This window comes from Camelina sativa, chromosome 16 (genome assembly GCF_000633955.1).
Source record: "Camelina sativa cultivar DH55 chromosome 16, Cs, whole genome shotgun sequence".
Taxonomy (NCBI): Eukaryota; Viridiplantae; Streptophyta; class Magnoliopsida; order Brassicales; family Brassicaceae; genus Camelina; species Camelina sativa.
This window is the reverse complement of record NC_025700.1, coordinates 3781141-3803097: the sequence shown is the minus strand read 5'-3', so window position 1 is coordinate 3803097 and position 21957 is coordinate 3781141. Positions and strand designations below refer to the sequence as shown.

At 34.0% G+C, this 21957-nt stretch overlaps 6 protein-coding genes across 11 annotated transcripts; 3 read left to right on the top strand and 3 right to left on the bottom strand.

The window, feature by feature from the left end:
* Nucleotides 2018-3244, bottom strand: LOC104749637 (uclacyanin 1). The gene is made up of 3 exons (XM_010471313.2): nucleotides 3015-3244; nucleotides 2790-2925; nucleotides 2018-2681 (listed from the first exon to the last, which is right to left on the bottom strand). Exons 1-3 carry the CDS (start codon nucleotides 3178-3180, stop codon nucleotides 2198-2200), a joined length of 786 nt encoding a protein of 261 aa, XP_010469615.1. The 5' UTR covers nucleotides 3181-3244; the 3' UTR covers nucleotides 2018-2197.
* On the bottom strand, nucleotides 3604-6961 carry LOC104749636 (SPX and EXS domain-containing protein 3). 3 transcript variants are annotated; one of them, XM_010471311.2, is made up of 15 exons: nucleotides 6909-6961; nucleotides 6410-6500; nucleotides 6179-6304; nucleotides 5984-6066; nucleotides 5813-5851; nucleotides 5616-5708; nucleotides 5423-5539; nucleotides 5247-5342; nucleotides 5039-5152; nucleotides 4905-4958; nucleotides 4783-4830; nucleotides 4558-4708; nucleotides 4305-4470; nucleotides 4151-4220; nucleotides 3604-4050 (listed from the first exon to the last, which is right to left on the bottom strand). In XM_010471311.2, exons 3-15 carry the CDS (start codon nucleotides 6258-6260, stop codon nucleotides 3772-3774), a joined length of 1392 nt encoding a protein of 463 aa, XP_010469613.1. In that variant the 5' UTR covers nucleotides 6261-6304; nucleotides 6410-6500; nucleotides 6909-6961; the 3' UTR covers nucleotides 3604-3771. The 3 variants fall into 3 exon arrangements, with proteins under 3 accessions (XP_010469613.1, XP_010469612.1, XP_019093152.1); XM_010471310.2 differs by having other exon boundaries at nucleotides 6840-6944; XM_019237607.1 differs by lacking the exon at nucleotides 6909-6961 and having other exon boundaries at nucleotides 6410-6823.
* On the top strand, nucleotides 11507-15583 carry LOC104749634 (tRNA(His) guanylyltransferase 2). 3 transcript variants are annotated; one of them, XM_010471309.2, is made up of 14 exons: nucleotides 11507-11762; nucleotides 11913-12099; nucleotides 12188-12319; nucleotides 12403-12447; nucleotides 12553-12722; nucleotides 12842-12927; nucleotides 13105-13212; nucleotides 13548-13804; nucleotides 14165-14296; nucleotides 14372-14416; nucleotides 14518-14687; nucleotides 14813-14898; nucleotides 14998-15105; nucleotides 15242-15583. In XM_010471309.2, the coding sequence occupies exons 2-14, from the start codon at nucleotides 11996-11998 to the stop codon at nucleotides 15365-15367; spliced, it is 1569 nt and encodes a 522-aa protein (XP_010469611.1). In that variant the 5' UTR covers nucleotides 11507-11762; nucleotides 11913-11995; the 3' UTR covers nucleotides 15368-15583. The 3 variants fall into 3 exon arrangements, with proteins under 3 accessions (XP_010469611.1, XP_010469609.1, XP_010469610.1); XM_010471307.2 differs by having other exon boundaries at nucleotides 11507-11766; XM_010471308.2 differs by having other exon boundaries at nucleotides 11507-11819.
* Nucleotides 16030-19346, top strand: LOC104749632 (traB domain-containing protein). Of its 2 annotated transcripts, XM_010471305.2 has the most exons (10): nucleotides 16030-16618; nucleotides 16853-16900; nucleotides 16998-17060; nucleotides 17275-17358; nucleotides 17453-17557; nucleotides 17725-17838; nucleotides 17921-18021; nucleotides 18197-18308; nucleotides 18385-18522; nucleotides 19194-19346. In XM_010471305.2, exons 1-9 carry the CDS (start codon nucleotides 16238-16240, stop codon nucleotides 18508-18510), a joined length of 1134 nt encoding a protein of 377 aa, XP_010469607.1. In that variant the 5' UTR covers nucleotides 16030-16237; the 3' UTR covers nucleotides 18511-18522; nucleotides 19194-19346. The 2 variants fall into 2 exon arrangements, with proteins under 2 accessions (XP_010469607.1, XP_010469606.1); XM_010471304.2 differs by lacking the exon at nucleotides 19194-19346 and having other exon boundaries at nucleotides 18385-18693.
* On the top strand, nucleotides 19198-20155 carry LOC104749633. Its single transcript, XM_010471306.2, has 2 exons — nucleotides 19198-19491; nucleotides 19566-20155. Exons 1-2 carry the CDS (start codon nucleotides 19207-19209, stop codon nucleotides 20007-20009), a joined length of 729 nt encoding a protein of 242 aa, XP_010469608.2. The 5' UTR covers nucleotides 19198-19206; the 3' UTR covers nucleotides 20010-20155.
* On the bottom strand, nucleotides 21215-21917 carry LOC104749631 (nuclear polyadenylated RNA-binding protein 3). Its single transcript, XM_010471303.1, has one exon. The coding sequence runs from the start codon at nucleotides 21855-21857 to the stop codon at nucleotides 21330-21332; it is 528 nt and encodes a 175-aa protein (XP_010469605.1). The 5' UTR covers nucleotides 21858-21917; the 3' UTR covers nucleotides 21215-21329.

The following is a 21957-nucleotide window of genomic DNA, read 5'->3' as shown; positions in this document are numbered from 1 at the left end:
ATATATATATATATATATATATATATCATTGTCTTATTAAAGATGGAAATATTTCATTAAGGACGGGTAAGATCAGAGATGATCATACCTGAGATCGAGGTTGTGCAACCCAGTTACTAGGTTGTTGTGAATAAACCACCTCTAACCGGCTGAAGTTATTATGGTCTATTTTTTATTATTGTTTTTCTTTCAAATATTGGATCCCTTCAGTGAAGTCATTTGTACAATGACAAAAAAATAAAGGTATTAAAGATGTAATTATCTAATTCCTCGATTATTTATTTTAGAAAAAAATGTTAGTATTGTATTTTTTTCGAATGAGATTTTCAATTAATTGAAAACAAAATTTAGTTAACATGAAAACTTTAACTAATATACTAACGTTCTTCTTTGTCTCTTTTGCAAATTTAAATGATCGCGTTGGTGCTCTTTATACAATTTTTATTCGATAACGGGAATTAGACCATTGACTAAACATAAATAAACCACATCTACCGGGCGGAGATTGATTATGGTTTATTTTTTATTGTTGTTTTTTCTTTCAAAAATTAGATCCTTTAGTGAAGTCATTTGTACAATAACAAAAAATAAAGGAATTAAAGATAAAATTATCTAATCCGTCGATTATTTATTTTAGAAAAAAATGTTAGCATTGTATCTTTTTCGAATGAGATTTTCAATTTATTGAAAACAAAATCTAGTTAACGTGAAAACTTTAACTAATATACAATATGTTTAACTTGTTTTTATATTATGAACAAAAAAAAAACTNTCTCCACGCTCGATGCACCGCACTGTCTTCAAGGTGTTATGCTGGCAAAGAAACCTTGACACTTTCCCGCTTCGTCTGAAGTCTTTCAGGTACATTCTGCGATAGCCTGTAACTCGTACAGATCCTCTGTTTCTTCAAAAAATAGTAAACATATATATATATATATATATATATATCATTGTCTTATTAAAGATGGAAATATTTCATTAAGGACGGGTAAGATCAGAGATGATCATACCTGAGATCGAGGTTGTGCAACCCAGTTACTAGGTTGTTGTGAATAAACCACCTCTAACCGGCTGAAGTTATTATGGTCTATTTTTTATTATTGTTTTTCTTTCAAATATTGGATCCCTTCAGTGAAGTCATTTGTACAATGACAAAAAAATAAAGGTATTAAAGATGTAATTATCTAATTCCTCGATTATTTATTTTAGAAAAAAATGTTAGTATTGTATTTTTTTCGAATGAGATTTTCAATTAATTGAAAACAAAATTTAGTTAACATGAAAACTTTAACTAATATACTAACGTTCTTCTTTGTCTCTTTTGCAAATTTAAATGATCGCGTTGGTGCTCTTTATACAATTTTTATTCGATAACGGGAATTAGACCATTGACTAAACATAAATAAACCACATCTACCGGGCGGAGATTGATTATGGTTTATTTTTTATTGTTGTTTTTTCTTTCAAAAATTAGATCCTTTAGTGAAGTCATTTGTACAATAACAAAAAATAAAGGAATTAAAGATAAAATTATCTAATCCGTCGATTATTTATTTTAGAAAAAAATGTTAGCATTGTATCTTTTTCGAATGAGATTTTCAATTTATTGAAAACAAAATCTAGTTAACGTGAAAACTTTAACTAATATACAATATGTTTAACTTGTTTTTATATTATGAACAAAAAAAAAACTTGTTTATATCAAAATCAATTATGAACTACTTATTTCAACTAAGCATACTCTTTAAGCTTTTTTATCTCCTATACTCTCTTTCAAAATGTGTATGATTGAGGATCATATCTTTGTAAAACGTTTTATGCATTTTTAATTGGACACCCTTGCACAAAAGAAACATCTAATATATATTTTTGATAAATCATACATTATGGTTTCAATTCTTATTCGCTACAACTAACACTACTACTTCACTTTAACTTTGTTGTTGTTGGTAATCAGAGTAAACGAGTAATTTCCAAATTTTATTGCCATTTAAGGCATTAAAAGTGTGCTTATAGGAATTGTAACAATGTAATATTTGAGAATAAACGGATAATATACATACAAGGCAAATACTAAAATACACAAAAGAGCACCAAAAAAACAACAACAAACGGTCTCATATACAAGAAACATAAGAAAGTAAACATAAACGACATTTCCCTCAGCAAACAAATCTCTCCCCACTTAAAGAAACACTTAGAACAAATGAAGCATCATAGCGACCATGACTCCAAATCCCAAAACAAGTGTTTTCGCAGCGGAGGAGGAGTCAACCGGAGAGGTGCCTGCTCCGGCAAGATCAACCGTTGGGCCACTAGTACTGGAAGGAAATGTCCCGACGGTTTTGGTGGTTGTACTGCTGCTAGAGCTACCTGGTGAGCCTGGGACCAAGGGCAGAGATGTCCCCGCTGCAGCTGCCGGAGATAGTGCCGGGGAAAGTGCCGGAATAAGAGGCAGAGAGGAGGCAGGAAGTGGAGTAGAAGAAGAGGGAGAGAGAACAGGGACGGGGTTAAGAGGTAACATAGGTTGGATAGGTAGAACAGAAGAAGGTGAAGGCGCGTTTAGAGAAGGGACAGTGTTTGGAAGCGGTGCGGTTGGTGCTGCGGTTGCTGTTGGAACAACGTTCACCTCGAGTTTCATCCCTTGGCTACAATGTCCTGGCATTCCACAAATGAAGTACCTAGACAAATTGATCCAGAGTTTATATTATAAGTATATAACTATATTGCTATAACATATATAAAATAATCATAGTTTCTTGATTTGTAAGTTTGTAGAGTATACTAACCTTTTTCCAGGGGTGGTGAGAGGAACAATGGAGTCCCCATTAGCGAACGTTATAAGCGGTTTAACCGATTGACAGCTATCGAATTCGGGTTTTGTGACTTCAACAACGTCGTGGAACGCAGCAGGGTAGGAGAAAACTGGTTGAAGCAAAAACAGAGTTTTGTTTCTTTTAGTTGTTGATGATGTTGAAATAAAAGTTTAACATAAGAGATATATGATAAATTACCAAGATTGTCTCCGACAGCAAATGTTTGTGCTGCAGCCCAAGTTCTAAGACTAGTTCCTACAGTCCAGCCACTAGGACCACCAATGGTATGGTCTGTAGCTACTGTTAAACCGATGAGTGTAGTCGCGAGGACCGAGATTATGATCAGCATATCTCTGGCTGCCATTCTCTTCTTCTTCTTTTTTCTTTCTTTGAGGGGAAGGTAACAAGAGAATTGAAAGACAGACTAAGAGATGATGATGTTTGGTGCTTCACATTTGGTGTCAAATGTGTATATATAGTGGTTAAAGAAAGATAAATGATTAAGAAGAATCTTTTTGTGATAAGAGTTGGTAAATAATAAACTTGTGTTTGTATCTGTTGAGAGTTAGTATTTATGTTGGATCAAGTAGAGAACTAATAATAGATCAAGTAAGCTTTTTTTTTTTTAGATACCTAATCCACTAGAAACCAGACAATGTTCATGGTGCTACACTTGTCCCAAACCAGTTTAGTTGCACCTAAAGCAAGATAGATAAACTTACGCATTTAAGGGTCTTGTTTTATATTAGAACAGGTGTAGTTTATATTAATCCAAGAGAAAATAGTCTAAGACAATTACACATCTTCCTGTACATACATTATAGAGCCAGTGTAATCTCTCTCTCTGTAAAGTTACAAGTTACAGTATAAGTAACAGAGTACTTTGTATGTGTTGTTGTTATTCAAAACTTTTTCAGAACTTAGCACAAAAAAAACAACAAGAACGTTGAGATTTTTATACACCAGGGCTGTGACTATGAGCAAGTAATTTTTCATGTTCGTTGTTGATATCGTTCTGGAGTGAAAGAGGATTAGACTGATGAGAAGTATGCTTAGGATTGTTGATTTTGTACCAAACATTCTCTATACGGAAGAACGCCCACTGGAACCGCCGGTAAATCTCCAAAGCAGTGATGATGAAGACTGTGATATAGTTGTTACGGAGATGAGCTGATAACTTGTACGTCCATGTCCACCTTAGTACCAGATTGCTTCCGATTACCCAAATATATACCTGAAAAATCCAAGATGATTCAGACGCATTTAGTTAGTTATAGATATAACAATGCAGTGTGATTGGAAGATTTAATGATGAACAAGAAACTATATAGTACCCAACGGCGTCCATATAGTAGATGTGAGAAAAGATTTGGTCTGCTGAATTTGAATATCCGTGTGAAGACACTACAAGCAAGAAAGAGATAAGAAATCTAAAAAACTGACAAGTCAATCCTAGGTTGGAGAAACCTGTTTCAAATTTTACTGTACCTTAGATCCCAATCACGTAATATATCCCAAAAAAAGGAGAAGAAAGTGTTAGCTAGACCAGAGAGGATCCATGCCGGCTGAATGGAGTAAGTCCATGTATCCTGATCAATAAAATACTTGAGGGCTGAGAGAAAGATGACAGGCACCGCCGTTAGATATTTCCCAGCTGAAATAAGAAACAAAAGGGGAGAGATATTAGACGTCTAGCAAAAGCCAAACACAAAAGAACCAGTCTCGTATTTGAGATTATTACCATTGTAGATGTTTGCAATGTCCTTGCTATCTCTGTACTGACGAATGCATTGGAACAGCCGGAAAAGATAAGGTAGAACGAGAACCAAGGGAATTGCAGTGGAATGACTCCCACAAACCGAATCGGCTTCAAACCATGCAATAGTAGCAACCTACAATGATACCATCAGATTCACTGAATATGGAATGGATAATACATTCATAAGGAAGAGGGAAACTCACTGACCTGTCGATGGACCATGCGACATACTGATCGTTCTAGGTCCGATAAAACCTGCACAAGAAATTTGTTGTTATTCCAACAATTTCCATTCAATATATAGAGGAAAGATAAAACAGTTGTGTTACCTTTGACAGAGAAGTCAAGATATCAGCTAGAAAGAAGTCCGAAAAAGTCACTGCCTGTTTATGATTACACCAAAATGAAAGTTAGATGATGTAAGCGAGTGTCTTCAACAGAAACAACAGTATTATTACTTTACCTGAACCGGGAAGAGTATTCGCCAAAAAGTCCAAAGCAAATAGTACCGAGACGACATGTAGAAGATATCGAACGGGATTATCAAAATGATCACAGCTGAGAAATACAAAACTACCTGAAAACACATCCAAAAAAGGTTGCTCCATGAACAAATGAATCAATATCTCTTTTACACAAGTTTAAGATAAGAGAAGATGCATCTATTACACTGGTTGAGATGCAGCCAACTTTACGTCTCCGTGCGAGTATAGATAGAGATATGCAGTCATGCTAGTCAATATAGCTATTGTCATCCACCTGGCACACTGTAACATCGGTTACATAATGTATGTAATCAGATGATAAGAAAATATACAAATGATATAACTAAGAAAGAATTGTATACCTTCCATATCTCTCTGTGACTAAGATGATCTGGTCCTAGGAAAAAGATTGCTGCATAATCGACTCCAGAACGAGAAAAGACCCACAAATTAACACCCCAGAGCCAGACCATCAGTGTCTGTACACAATAGCATACATCAGGAAGTGCACGTAAAAGAAAGTGACTTAGTAATTAGAGAGGAAAATTAACTTACAATGAGAAGGAGAGGGTTATAATACAGAAATGTCTCATAGAAGAAGAGTTCTCGTGATTCTATTCCCATTTTCATTACAGATTCCCGACCAATCTGCAAGTTTTTAACATTATTTGCCAAAACTGAAAACTCAAACGATGGCTTCAAATCAAAAGCTAAGGTCATTTTTTTGCAAGAACAAGAATTCAAAATCCAACCTTTCCACAAACATAAAGACCACCAATATACAGAGCAACCTGGAGAATCAAGATTGTGAATCTTAGAATCAGCGAGAATCTATGTAACCAAGCAAGGAAGCAAACGTGCTACAAAAATCAAACTCTATAGAAAAAGTCTAAGAACACTGAGCAAAAAAAAATGAACAATACTTTGAGACTTTGAAGGAAGACAGGAGTTCGGAGTTTTGCAAATGCACTTAGAAACAAACTTGCATTCTTCAAGTCATTATCTCCTGTCGAAGAATACAGCAAACCATCCAGAAAAAAAAAAGGTAATCAAAATCACTTGATTCTTTTCTGGTAGCCAAAGGATAACAAACCAAAAAGAGAGTAAATAGCTCGAACCAAGATTAGTGACGATGTGTCTACTAGCAGATTTGCGCAAGTGAGGATTATTCACAGGCACAGACAAGACACCCCCAAACATAGATGCCAAAGACAAATAAAACCTTCCTCTGTCTCGTTTTGTTTCTGAAACCAATGACATAGCTTAAAAAAACCTGAACTCTTACAAAAATTCAACTAAACTACTGTATGAAAGTGAAAGCCTTTTCCAACGAAGAAGACAAATGGTACCTTATTTTCACACTGCTCTCAAAATCAGAATTGAGAAATTCAAAATCCTTTGCTTCCTACTCTGAGACTGAAGGAGGAGGCGTCGCACACACTGCTCAACATGAACAATCGCATCGAGATAATTGTTAATCCTAAATCGGTTTTTGCTGAAGAAAACAAAAATTAAAAAAAATCTAGCAAACCCATCAAAGATTTAATCTGAATCACAAAAAAAAAAAAAAAGTTGATGACTTTATTAAAATTGAAGCGGCCGAAAGAGAGACTTAAATTAAAAACCTCTCTTTTGTATTTTAGCGGAAAAAAACTAATGAATAAAAAAAAAAAAAAAAAGGAGCTCTTTTTAATTTCCCTCGAAACGTCAAAAATGTAAATTGCATTGAGTTATTCCTCTATGAACAATTCAAGAGACAGGACAGCAGATCAAAATTACGTTGTCAGAATTAAGGAAGAAGACTTCGAAGGGCAAACCCAGAAAAAGGAACAATCAAATAAAGTCCACCTTTTTTCTTATTTTGATACCTCTCGAGAGACCTATTTTAAGATGCAAAAGGGTCCCCCGAGAAAAGGAAACGAAACGTTGTGGCGATTAATAGCAAAAAAGTTTGTTTTAAATTTAAAGTATACAATTAGAAAAAAAGAAAAAGAACAAAACAAAGTTTTGGCTTTTTGGTCAACGGCTTATGCAAGTTATTGACTTAAGCAAGTCATTTACGTTATCTCAAGGCAATATTTCCTAATTATATTATTAGATTTTGTTTATAAAATATATTATCTTCAAATTAATTGATACAGTCTGTAGCTCTATATATGAAATAATGAACGTTTTCTGAAATTTTCCATTTTAAATTATTTAAATCTCATTTGAAAACTTCTACGTGAAAAAAATACTACTATATATGTTAATGAAAACACCATGACGTTTAAAAAAAAAAAAAAGTCAATGCCAGCACTGTTTTCTTTTGGTCGACAAATTAAATTATGTTGCATTATGGAGTACTTTTTTGTTATTGTACAAATGGCTTGATTGAAATGATCAACCACATTGGTGAGAAAATAATTGCAATTAAATATAACTCAGGATGGTTATTTGATTGCTTCTAGTCAATGGTCCTCCATGCGACCGAGTGGTTAAAATGTCAATGGTGTTTTACTCTCTCTATAGGAAAAAAATAGATCACTTGTAAATTGGATATTTAGAGTGATAGATTTTGTAGTTTTTGTTGTCTTCGATCCCTACAGGTTCCTCAAAGACACATAACATGTACATGGTCAGTGTCTCCGCCGATAATATAGCTAGTAGGCCTGCCAATACGGGTCGGATAGAAAATTTCGGGTCGGGTAATTCGGATAGTCGGGTCGTTCGAAATATGAGAAGTATTATCGAAAGTACCCGAATTAAATAATGGGTCGGGTCGGTTCGGGTATCGGATTTTTCGGTTATTATTTTTGGTTACCTAAACTAAACGAAATTTTTAATTTTTTGGTTAGTTTGGTTATTTAAGTTAAATCAGGTCAAAAATCTTGGTTATTTTCGGGTAATTTCGGTAATTTTCAGGTAGTTTGGATAATTTGGTTAATTCGGGTCGGGTCAGTTTGGGTAATTTTGAGTAATGCGGGCAATTCGGTTAATTCGGTTAAATGACCGGTTATGGTGAACCGAACCGACGGAACCGATAACCGACTACATATTATAACTCCATCTGATCGGTTTTCTTCTCTTAACCGAAATCAAACCAAATATTTCGGTTCTGCTCAGTTCGAAATTCTTGGTTCGGGTAATATTCCCGGAGCTAATAGCTAGGTTGAAGAAAGAGTCCTCAGTTGCTCCACTTATTTACTGTTTCCAGGCACCGAAAAAACCTCTTGCAATTGCATAAACGAAATCCTAGTAAAAAAATCCAAAGAAGCTATTTTACTTTTACCAACGGGAAACGAGTTTATTTTCACAATTTACTGAGATCAATCAAACCAAAATTACAAAAAGCATAATTAAAACTCTTTCCCCGTGAGTTCATTAGCAACGTTTTTCTAAAATTCGATTTTTGGCTATGATTCATCATTTATTTTAAATGTACTCGGAACTTTTGTTTTATTATGTTTTCAATCCTGTATGGCTTTGTTTTTAGATTTCGAAGATCAGAGATGTGTGTTATGTTTCAGATCAGAGAGAATCATAAATTGAGGATAAAAAAGGACAATTTATCTCAAAACTCCCTATAAATTTTTTACAAATCTATTATCTCCCTCTTTATTCTGCATATCCCTTTCTCATTTAATGAAATATGTTGAGATTAAAATACCCTTCTTTCTTTTCTCAATTTTTTTATTTTTTATTTTAATTTTATTTTTAAAACAAAAATAAAACCAAAAAAAAATCATTACCGATCTCTTCTCTTCCTCAGTCGCCGTCGTTCTTCACCGGAGCTCTCCACCGCTGGCGATTTTTCATCGGAACTCTCCATTGCCACCGTTTCTTCACCTTTTTCGAGTTGTATCAAGCTTTCCTTCAAAATACAAGTGTGTTCTTCAACATGAGAATACATTTTTTGATGAATAGGGTTAGGTTTTGGATTTTGGAAATTTAGATTGGATTTTACTTCAGATGCTTAGCAAATTAGGTGTTTTACCATGGGTTATGGGTCGATTGAGATATTTAGTTGATAAGAAATGAATTTTACTGTTGAATTGTAGTGAATTGTAGAGATTAGAACGCCAAACTATCCAATTTTCAGTTATCCCGACTGGGTAAAATTGGTAAAACTGGTAATATTAGTAAATGTAGTATAACTAGTAATACTCGTAATACTGATTAATGTAGTACAACCAGTAAAACTAGTAGTAATACTAATTGAGTTTTTTTAGAATTTTTTTGGCAGGATAAAATGGGAGAGAACGTCAGCATATATTTTAAGCTTGAATGTCGTATATATAGTATAATGTTCAAGACACATGTGAAGAATATAAAAGAAGCTTGGGTTTGTTGAAAGTCACATTAAATTGCAGTTGAGCAACATTCAAAGGATGATGAAATTGCACCTAACACCATTGTTTGATTCATGTTTGATCTTTTGGTTTGTACTACTACTTTCTTGGTTATGTCTCAACTATTGTAAAACTTATTTTAAAATTTAGTAATGTTTGATTTTCCTTTCTCTTGATGTGTATATTTGCTCTGTCATAACAGAGTAAAACATCTATAACAAAGATAAAACTGATAAAAGTGGTAAAACTGGTAAAACTGAATTGAAAATAAACAAAATGATTTTATAGATAACATAATAATGTGTGTACTAGTAACGTCAAAAGTAATGTTTAAATGTTTACTAAGAATGAAATTTTTTAAAAATATATGAATTTTGGGTTGTTATGTAAGAATCTAAACAAGTGTTTCCTTATACTTTTAAGGTCACTTTGTAAATAATAATCAATTTAGAATGACAAAGTTATACAATTGTAGGTTTTAAACATATGAATGCATAAAAAACTCATAATTATATGTTAATAGACTTTAATCAACTGTAAAACTAAAAAAAATATAATTTTAAGAGTGGACAAAACTAATTAAATGAAAAAAACCCAAAAGTAGAACTATTTGCAATTTTGGTACAACTATTATACTTGGTATAACTATGTGTGAACACTAAGTGTGAACACACATATTGCATACGTGGCAATACAATTCAGATTTTTTTTTCCAGCTGCACGTGTGGTTTTATTTTGTTGTCTCTGCAACAAACGGTTAATTACAAATAAAATACGACAAGTTTTCTCTAGTTTTATCAGCATTACAAAAACATACTAGTTATACCTATATATACTATTATTACTTAAAACCCAAAAATTCAATTATAAATAAGATGCAGAACAAACAAATCATAAATCTCTTCTTAACCAAACCGAATTAGTTTTATCTAGTTCTACTTGTTCAATCAAATCCAACTACTTATTCATGGAGTCGATGGAGTCGCTCACGGTTGGCTTGTACTTCTTCCCGAGTTGGTTTATCGCCGTCGTCATTCCGGATTTTCTTATTATTGTTGAGTCGTTCATCTCCGCTGTTTCTTCTTCCTAAATTGGTTACAAAGATCGCTCGCCGTTGATTTGCTCATCATCGTTGAGTTGTTCATCACCGTTGTTTCTTCTTCCTGAATTGGTTACAGAGGTCGCTCGCAGTTGAGTTGTTCATCGTCGCCGTTGTTTCTACATATTGTTGTTGAGTTGTTCGTCGTTGTTGAGTCGTTCACTGTGAATGCTGCTGAAACTATTTCATCTCTACACTACTGAATGATCCAAATTCTCTAATTTACCGGATAGTTTTACATACTAGTATTACATAGAAAATCTTACTAGTTTTATCTAGTTCTACTAATATTTCAAAATTACACTAGTTTTACCTAGTTATATCCATAAATTCAAATACAAACATAAACCCAAAAATCACAATTTTCGTTCATCGTTGGTGAGTCATTCTTTGTAAATGCTGTTGAAACCATTTCATCTTACTAGTTTTATCTAGTAGTACTTGTATTTTAAAATCACACTAGTTTTACTTAGTTATACTAGTTATACTCTGAAATTCAAATACAAACATGAACCTAGAATTCACAAATTATAATCTCAAAGTTTGTATTTTAGACCCATCTTGATTATCAATTGAACACCATAATAGAATATCTAGTTTCTCAAGTTTTACAAAATCGTTTTTGAGATTGCAGTTTTAATTTCAAAACTTTCTCAGCTTTTAGGGATTTGATCTAGTTTTGAAAGAGAAAGAATGGAGCCGTCGTTTCTTCTTTCTAGGTTGGTTCCAGAGATCGTGCCCCTCGATGTTGTTGTTCATCGCCGATACGAAGAAAATGAAAAGAGTTAGAAAAATGAAGAAAACGATGAAATTAAAAAAAAATTTAGTTTATTTTTATATTTTTGTTTTAGATATATTTTTTATATATTTTGTATTAAATCTAATAGATCTTGGGTGGGTGGAATAAACTCAGGTTTTGAATGTAATTGTTTTGTTTTTTCTAAAATAACATAGTAAAAAAATAATTAAAAAAGAAAATTTTTATATAGAAAGGATTTTTGAGATTGTTATGAAATTTTTTTAGGGACTTTTGAGATTTTGTCCCTAAAAAAAAGTACGTATGTATATGAGAGAGCAGAGAGGTATGGAGAGCTTGACGTAGCCTCAATTCTTTTTAGATTGTTGGATCAAAGGTTCGATTTTTTTCTGATCTGAGAAAAAAAAAAAAGAGAGAGAGAGAAGTCAAAAAAATTTCAGAATCGAGAGACTGAAGAGAGAGAAAGAGAAAGTTTAGTTGGTTTGGGTGGAGTGATCCGATTAATAACTGGTTGGGTTGGTAAATAAACAAAACTTTGTGGGGTTTGTTTTTAGATTTCGAAGATCAGAGATGTGTGTACTCGCTTCGAGATCTAAAAACAAAACTTTGTTCTCTCTGATCTGATTCTCTTTTTAAGTCAATTCAAAAATTTGATTTGGTTGTAGGAAATCGAAGTAAGTTCAGACGGCGAGTAGAATCAAAGACGAAAACGAAGGAAGTCCATTGGTTTCTGGAAAATTCGTAGGACATGGCGAATAGTAAGTACGAGTACGTGAAGTCCTTCGAAGTGGAAGACGAAGTTATGTTTCCCAATCTGATAGTCATCCGCATTGATGGCCGTGATTTTTCCAGGTACCAGCAAAATCTCTCTAATTCAACAGTGATGTTTGTGTTTCCTTCTGTTTCTTACTCCCTTTCACTTCTTCTTAATTACTGTTAGATTCTCCCAAGTTCACAAGTTTGAGAAGCCTAATGATGAAACGGCTTTAAATTTGATGAATTCATGTGCATCTGCCGTTTTGGAAGAGTATCCCGATATAGTCTTTGCGTATGGATATAGCGACGAGTACAGGTAGGTACCGAAGTCACTTGGATTTTGTTTTCTTTGTCTTAGTTTTTGACAGGGGTTTTCTTGTTTTCACATAATCATTGTAGCTTTGTTTTCAAGAAAACTTCAAGATTCTACCAGAGGCGAGCTAGGTACTGATCTGATTTATGTATTTGTTATATGGTATTGTACGGTTTGGGAGATAAGTAGAATTGTGTTTAGTTGTGTTAAAGTATTTTATTTTGTTTCATATGCAGTAAGATTCTGTCTTTGGTAGCCTCATATTTTGCTGCGGTTTATGTGATGAAATGGAAAGAGTTCTTTCCTCTTACAAAGTTAGAATATACTCCTTCATTCGCTTCAAAAGTTGTAACTTGTGCATCAGTAGAGGTTCTTCAAGTTTACCTTGCGTGGAGACAACATGACTGTAAGACCTTTAACATTATGTTCTATGAGATTAAAAAAAAAAAAACAAATTCTTGATCTACGTTCTGGACATTAGTTTGCATCTAGATCTTCTTACAGCTTCCATTGTTTTGGTTGCAGGCCACTTCAGTAATCAGTATGACACATGTTTTTGGATGTTAGTGAAAAGTGGAAAGACCTTAAGTGAAACACATGAGATTTTGAAGGTGTGTGTTATCTCTGCTTTTTTTTCGTGAGGAGCTATGGCCTATGCTGTTTTTTTTTTTTTTTTTTTTTTTCCNGATTAGAATTTTTGATATAGATTATGGTTCTTTACCTTTACCTGGTTTCATACCTTGTAATCATATTTTATTGTACAATCACACTACTTCATATTGATGCAGGATACCCAGAAACAACAGAGAAATGAGCTTCTCTTCCAGCAATTTGGTATTAATTATAAAATGCTTCCTGTATTGTTCCGTCAAGGATCATGCCTTTTTAAGACAAAGGTGATTTTTCTATTACATTATGCTTGCTTTGAGATGTGTTCCATATGTATGTAGAAATTTAGAGATTTCAATTGGTAAGCTGAATCTTTATGAAGATCAGCAAGTTCATTTTATTGAGTTATTTAATCGGGGTGTCCATTGTTTGTTTTTGCATCATAAATATTAGTTTCTTGAAATCTTGTAAACATATATAGTCTTGTGTGGCTGCATCTTGCATGTTCAGTACAATATCAATTTAAATAGTTAAATATGAAAGTCAGATGTTCTCTTGTTTCATATTGGTCAGGTTTAATGTATATTTCGTTATGTGTGATATTTTTGTTGAATTTCTTCAGGTGGAAGAAACTGTAAAGCATGATGAGAATGGAAATCCTGTAAAACGATTGAGGAGAAGGGAAACTTTAGTGCATGCAGAAAGTATTGCTGGAAGAAGCTTTTGGAATGAGCACTCCTCTCTTCATAAGGATCTTGGACATTTTGTACAAGACATTGGCAAAATTGAACCGAATTATGTTAAGTCGTTTCAGTTTGAGAATAGATTATTACCTTTAACTTGGGTTGTGGTTAGGATTGATGGCTGCCATTTTCACAGGTAATATGCTTTTTAGTGTCTGTCTATCTTTATTGTTAGACAACGTGTCTTGCATAGAAGCCTTGGCCTTGTTAAAAATTTATGCTCCCTAGGATTTATTTAAGCTATAATGCTATATTACGAGTTTATACACATTTGACTGCTATGGTCGGCCTGTTTCGTACATTGAGATTGCTTTTGTGTAGTGCTGTAAATTAGGATTAATTTAGGCAATGCTAGTATCACTTACAGAGAAGTAGAATTGTGGAACTTATACAGTCGTTGACCTCTTTGGCAAACAAAACACCTGCCTATTGGTTGAATAATTTACTATCGTTCTGTTGTAAGTGAATCTCATGGAGCTTGCTTGATTTTTGATAGATTCTCTGAAGTTCATGAATTTGAGAAGCCAAATGATGAGCAAGCTCTGAAACTTATGAATTCATGTGCAGTGGCTGTTCTTGAGGAGTTTCAGGATATTGCCTTTGCATATGGTGTTAGTGATGAGTACAGGTATATAACTCTCAGCACCTTTAAATCAACTTTACATTTCTTGATATTAATCTCGAGTTCATCTGTGGTTTGCAGTTTTGTTCTGAGGAAGGAATCTGAGCTTTACAAAAGACAGCCCAGGTGAAACTAGTTTTCTATGCCCTTAAGTTTCTATGTGGAGACTAAATTTATCTGTCTTTCCTATATTTTTTCGTGTTCTAATTTCAAATATCTTATTGCAGTAAGATAATATCTGCAATTGTATCTTTCTTTACGTCTACATACGTGATAAGATGGGAAGATTTCTTCCCTCACAAAGAATTGAAGTACCCTCCATCATTTGATGGACGAGCTGTATGCTATCCAACATCAGAGATTCTCCTGGATTATCTAGCTTGGAGACAAGTCGACTGTGAGTATTGTGTTATCAATGATTCACTCGTCTTCTCTTGAAAGATAAAACCTTGATATCATCAAATATAGTATCGTTAGTTTGAGTTGGATGCTCCTGTTCAGCAATTTAGTTTTGTCTTGCAGGCCACATCAATAATCAGTACAATACATGTTTCTGGATGCTTGTTAAGTCTGGAAAAAGCAAAACTGAAGCCCAAGATTACTTAAAGGTGCTTTGTTGTATGTCGTTGTCTAGTAGCCAATGCTCGCTCTTAAATTCATTGACTAAATGGTTTATCACTTACATTTGGGATTTGGCTCTGTTTCAGGGTACCCAAACACGTGAAAAAAACGAGTTACTTAGCCAGCAATTTGGACTTGAGTACAATTTATTACCTTTAATCTTCCGCATGGGTTCTTCCGTTTTCCGCCTAAAGGTACTCTTTTTGTTATCGTACTCCTTAATGATTCTAGTGTTTTCTAGCATAATCTTATTAGAGTGAAGAAAAGAAGGGTCCTCTAAGAGCATTCAAACAAACTGTCTAAACTAGTTTTACATTTAAAATGATGCAGGAACGTGTTACAGAGGAGAATGGAGAGGTTTCAGGCAAGCAAGTGGAAGAAGAAGTGGTCGTACACCATTCTAGCATTATCGACCAATGTTTCTGGCAACAACGTCCTCACATTCTTAACTCCTAAAACAGGTATTCCTTCGTAGTTTGGTACCAAAAAAAAGTTCTAAAGAGATAACCTAATGAGATTCAGGTCTTATTGTCATAAACCAAAGCTGAATTACAACAAAAAAAAAAAGAGAAAAAGTATTGAACCGAATGGTCTACTTATAAAAAAAAAAATACTCTTACTATATGTTTCCATTATTCAACAATTGTATCTATACATTATCCTAATTTCTTTCAATTTGGCAGTTAAAAATTACAAGAAAGATTGTGTTATTAAATTTCCTTTGACTGGTAGGAGAAGAAATGTTAGTGCTTTTTTTGGTAAAATAAAATAGGTTGACTAAAGTGATATAAGGGGTAAATAAAATCTCTTCCAAAAAAATTGACTGATATGTTTCTTTAATTAAAAGGTAAGTTAATGAATTTGAATACCAAATATACATACTGCTCTATATACTCAAAATATTGATTTGACCACAAAATTTGTATTATAGTAAAATCTCATCCCAAATACAACAATACAGTATTTTACTTTAATTTCAAGAGGAATCCCCCTATTTTCAATTAATTTGTATTGATTAATTACATCCATAATTAGTAATAGAGTCAAAGAGATTTTTATTATTAAATAAACTTTTGAATAAATTCAACAACAAAAAAAAAAAAACCTTTCGATTAATAAGAGTTTTTTTACTTCAACCATAGGGGGGTAAGGAAATAAAATAACCATTTCACCGTTTGTTCAAAAAAAAACAACAAAACTGTAAGCGTTACCTCCGTCGACGATCAGACGATTCTGCTATTGGCTTAATAGCTCGTAGCGTTTCCTCTCTCTCTCTCTCTCTCTCTCTCTCTCTCTCTCTCTCTCTCCTTCCTTCAAAACCTTCGAATGACCGATTCAGCCACTCCTTTCGTTGATCCCTGTCGTGAAATGGAGCTGAAGGACATGCAGTCGGAGCCGGAGGTTCAATCTGGAGAGGAACTCATTCACATGGACAGCAGCATAGTGATTGTTGAGAAGGAGGAGTGTATCGGGGAGGAAGAAGATAGCGACGACGGTTCAGTGATTACCGGAGACGACTCGATCGGTGATAATAGTGGTGAAGATGATATCTTCGTTGATGGTGTAGCGAATGCGGTGGAGGAGACGACGGAGAAGTTGGAGCTGCCTGAGGAATTTGCGAAAAGCGTTATGGTTCTAACGTGCGAGTCCACAGTTGAAGGTGGATCTTGTGATGTGTACTTGGTTGGTACTGCTCATGTATCACAGGTATACTATTCCATAATCAGAAATTGCTGTTCATGAATTGAAACTTGGATTGGTGACTGATTATGTAACGTTGGGCTAAAAGATGAATGGTTTTGATTTATTGAATGAAAAAATGAGGAAAATAGGGTTTACGTACTTGAGATTTGTTTCGTTGTTTTCTGCTCTGTTGCAGTCTCCTTGTTTGCAACTCTTTCCCTCGTTGTTTTCATATTTGCAATTTTTTTTGTTTGGTAGGAATCATGTCGAGAAGTTGAAGCTGTAATCAGCTCCTTGAAACCACAGGTTCTTCTCCTAAACAGTTCATTGAAAACGTACTGTAGTGTTATTATATATCTTCAATGTTTGTATCTAGCTCTTAGTATTTGGCTGATGATTTCAGGTCGTCTTCGTGGAGTTATGTACAAGTCGATTGTCTATTCTCAACCCTCAGGCTTTGAAGGAGGTTCTTTATTTTGTCCAATTCAGTTTACTTAGCATTTTATGGTTATCTAACTATATGATATCGGAATTTCTTATGTATGCGGCTGTGGATTGGAAATTCTTGTCTAGAGATCTTATTGTATGCGATGTTATAATATCACACATCTACGTATCTAGCTCTTCTATCCATTTTTTCTATAACTCTGCATGGTGTAATTTTTTGTGTTTTTTTCCAGGCGCCGTCTCTGATGGAAATGATAGGCATGTGGAAGAGGAACCATAACCTATTTGGAATAGTTTACGGATGGTTTCTGGCAAAGGCATTGCTTCCTTCGTTTAGATTTTCTTTGACTAATTGTTGCTTAAATGGAATTTTCATACCAATAATTTACCCATATGGCTTTTGATGTATAGATGGCCAATAAGCTTGAGGTTCTTCCTGGTGCTGAGTTTCGTGTGGCATTTGAAGAGGCAAATAAATATGGTGGCAAGGTGATTTTTGGGGATCGTCCAGTACAGGTGATCACTTTGGTGTTCATTCATAGTTTTAAATCTTTCTTAATAGAAATGTTATGACTTGCATCTTTGACATATATGTTTGATTCTATTTCTGTTTTTTTTTCTTTTTTTTTTTAAATTGTGTACTTCGAGTGAGTAATCAATTTCTTTTGTATTTGTCGAAGCAGATCACGTTAACGAGAACATGGGGTAAGATGCCTTTATGGCACAAAATCAAACTACTGTATGGCATAGTGTTTCAAGCTGTCTTTCTGCCGGATTCTGAAGAACTTGAGAAGATGGTAAAAAAAAAAAGTTATTTGCTTCCTTTTCTCCATGTAAGTGATTCAATAAGTAGTGACGATAAAAATTGGATGGCTTTAGCTGAAAGACATGAACGATGTGGATATGCTGACATTGGTGATTCAAGAAATGAGCAAGGAATTCCCATCACTCATGGAGACACTTGTGCATGAGCGAGATAAGTTAGTGTTCTATTCCTCTTTGTTTGATTTCGCTTTATTAGTAACAGTTGTGTTGAATTAGCTGTTAAGGTGCTCATTCATCATCAAAATATTGGAAAATGTCAACAGTTCATCTGACTGGGGTATCCTGATTTTTTTTCCCTAACCTGTCTGCAAAAATTGCATTGTATCTCAGGTACATGGCATCTTTATTGTTTAGAGTTGCAAGTGAGCATAGTTCGGTCGTGGCAGTTGTCGGTAGAGGGCATCTTCAAGGTATCAAGAAGAACTGGAAACAACCTATAAAGGTTAGTAACAATTTTTACAGTATACACAATTTGATTTGAGAACAAATGCCATAAACAGAGTTTATTTATTTTACAGATGAAGGAGTTGTTGGAGTTACCGAAAAATGATTCAACTTATACTTTGAAGAATATTCTAAGATACGTGGTGGTTGTACTCGCCTGGGTGGCCATAATTGCCGGCATGCATCATCATAATAAGTAAATAATCTCAAAGGTAAGAGTTAGTTTCTCATGAGGAGAATAAAAACGTAGGCCAAATAACAGATGATGACATAAATTTCAATAACTGTTATAAACTTAAGCTGTCATGATTTTACTGATTTTATATGGTTTTAGGATGAATAATTTCACCAGAAGTTATATATACAAATCAATTATTCCCCTTCTCATGTCTCTCAACTCAACTATACTAATTTTTATTTATTTTTTCTTGAAATCATAATTTTCGTATCTCTCATAATATAAAATATGAAGTTTTTTAATTTACAGATATATCTATTATTCTTTTGTAAGTTTCCATTATTTTGCCTATTTATTAATTCTACTGAACTACCCAATCGAATCTCATGCCAAATTCAGTTACTATCACGAACAGAAACATAGTGTTATAACAGACGCAAACACACATATACATACACACAAGACCCAAGTCACCCAACTAAACATTTCAAAAACTATCATGAATATCTTATGCATTCCAACAACTTGCATTCTCCACTAGATATATGTGTTTGTGTATAGGTATTATTATTACTATTTTTTTCTGTGTGTATATAATATACATGTGGCATTGTCGAATCATCATAGTTCTTTCTTCCCATAAACATTCCAAAAAAACACAATTTTTGAATCTGAAAACATGATAGTGACAATTGTTTCTTACAGCCAAGAATTCACCATGGAAATTAGCGAGCAAGAATCTGTGTTGGAGATCAAGAAACGCTTAGGACAGTTTCTTCAGATTCCAACATCTTCTTTAACTCTCTCTATCTCTTGTTGGGAACTCCTCGACGGTCTCGACATGGAAGATTATCCGATCATCTCTAATGGCACCAGAATCGACCTCACCGTAACTCCCTTTTTCACGGCACCGTCTTTTATAGTCCCCGCCGCTAAAAAAATCCACGTCACAGTCAAGTTCCCGTCAAAACAGTTCACCGTCGAAGTAGACAGAACCGAAACGGTAACCGCAACATGTTTACGTCCCATCTTATGTTTTTGAGTTTTCTTGATTAACAAGATATAAATGTTTCGCAGGTGAGTAGCTTGAAGGACAAGATTCACATTGTGGAGAACACACCGATAAAGCGAATGCAGTTATACTATTCTGGGGTTGAGCTAGCCGACGATTATCGAAACCTAGACGAATACGGAATCAGTGAATTCTCAGAGATAGTGGTGTTCCTCAAGTCAATCAACCGTGCGAAAGACGTCCCTCCGGTGAGGAAACTGTGTTTCTTGGTGCAGACGTCATCAAGTTTATTCAACGGTGCGAGGATCCCTGTCGAGATTAACGAAACTTGTACTATCTCGGAGATGAGAGAAGGGTTACAAGCTAACAAGACGTTGCCAAGAGACGAGTATATATTCGTACACAAGCAACGGATTATGCGAGAGAATTGTAGCCTTCGTTGGCATGGTGTTGAAAATGGTGACACTCTTTTCGTGTTTAAAGGGTCTATTAGTCCTGGAGGGTACTGAGATTTACAAAATTTAAGATAAGTATTCGAATAAATCCCTCTCAAAGAACTCATACTATGTAATGTAATGTAGACGTATTCATGGGAAGGTTTGATTGGATTATGCTTTTTTAAACATTCATGGAATATAATTAAGTTTTAATGGAAGAGTTTAAGGTTAAGTAAACAAGTTGATGTTAGTGATTTGTACTAGTATGATTGATGTGTCAAAACTCGGATTCAAACTTATGTGATGTATGTTGACAAACAAAGAAGTATTGAATAACAACAAATTACTTTTTGAAAAGCACTAAATAATATAATTTTTTTAATAACACAATGATATGATTAGATTTCAAAATTAAGGTCAATAGATAATCAAGTAAATATTTATTTAAATCCAAATGTTAGTTAACTGGTAATACAGTACAATAGGTGAATCCTACAAGTTTAAGATGTTATGGTCGGTTTATTGGATCTCTAAGAAAGTTGTTGAATATTCCATGACTCTATTTGAAAAATGACTGATGTAATATTTGGTTAAGTATAATCATTTTTTTATAATGTATATAGCATTTTCAGTAACTTATGTACATAATTTTTGGTCAATTAGTTATCAATAAATGTGTTTATATAAAAAGATTGAGAATTAAAAGATAGTGCGACTACTACCGGATATATGGACCCTATAATTTTAAGATGTTAATCTACTTGTTGAAATCATTAGGAAATGTGTAATGTTTTGTTGAATATAAACATTATTTTATGTAAATAAGATAATTATCTACTAGTTAACAAAAATGTGTTTGTTCCTAAGAAAAACAAATTGAGAATTAATTATAGTGCGACTATCACAAATTCACAATAGGTGGACCCTATAACTTATGTTACAATTTTATTTGTTAAATCATCGGGTATCTAAGCATGTTATTTAGAAATTTACTAATGAGTATAAACTTTTTTTTAGGTAGATAATACTTTTCTGCTAGCTAGTGATATAGACAATAATATAATTTAGTTAACAAAAAAATGTTTGACCAGCCAGCTTTTCCGGTTAACTGAATTCCCTAGCCGCCGGAAATGCCCAAGTATGTTTGAGGTTCCGCCTCTGTCTCATGGAGAATGCTTTTGCTCTTTCTTCATAGAGAAGAAGAAGATAAGAAAGAAAAGAGACTAGACACAACAAAATCAAAACCATTTATTATTTTATTAAGCTGGTAACCTAAGACAAGGTCCGGTTGGTTGCTTGTATACGAAGAACATACATAACAAAGATAGTCACAAAACAAAATAAAATAAAAATGGAATAGTTAAAACAAATCTAAAATCAGATCAAGAAACTCTATGTTTCCTCTTTGTTATCTCCTTCTTCACTCTCTCTTCTTTCCTCTTTAACACCATCATCATTTGCTTTTTCTCCATTCTCCTCCTTCTCTTCTTCATCTTTAACTTTCTCATCTCTACCTTCTTCTTCTTCTTCACTTTTGATCTCCTTGTCATCCTCCTCCTCGCCGTTTATTTTCTCTTCTTCGCTTCTTTTACTCTCTGCGTCCGAAGAAACCTCCTCCGTAGGATCATCATCTTCTCCTCCTCCTTTAGATCTCTTCTCTTCCTCAGAAACCAAATCAGGATGCTTAAAGAACAAATACATATGAGACCATTCTCTCACTTCTAAATCTCTTAACCTCGTTTCATCTTGATCCTCCATCACCATCCTTCTCTTATCTTCATCTCCGATCACAAGAATCAAACGCGTCACCGGTAATTTCACCTCCGCGGCTATCTTCTCCTTCAACTCTTTGACCGTAGCATCCTCACTCACGTCCGTATCTATGAACGTTCCCGTTATTATCTCCACACTCACCTTCATTGTTTGATCTCTCCACCAAATCTTATGATTTTTATTGTAAAGACAAAAATATTCATATCTTCTTTTCTAACTGTTTCTTTGTTTTTTTTTTTTTTTTTTT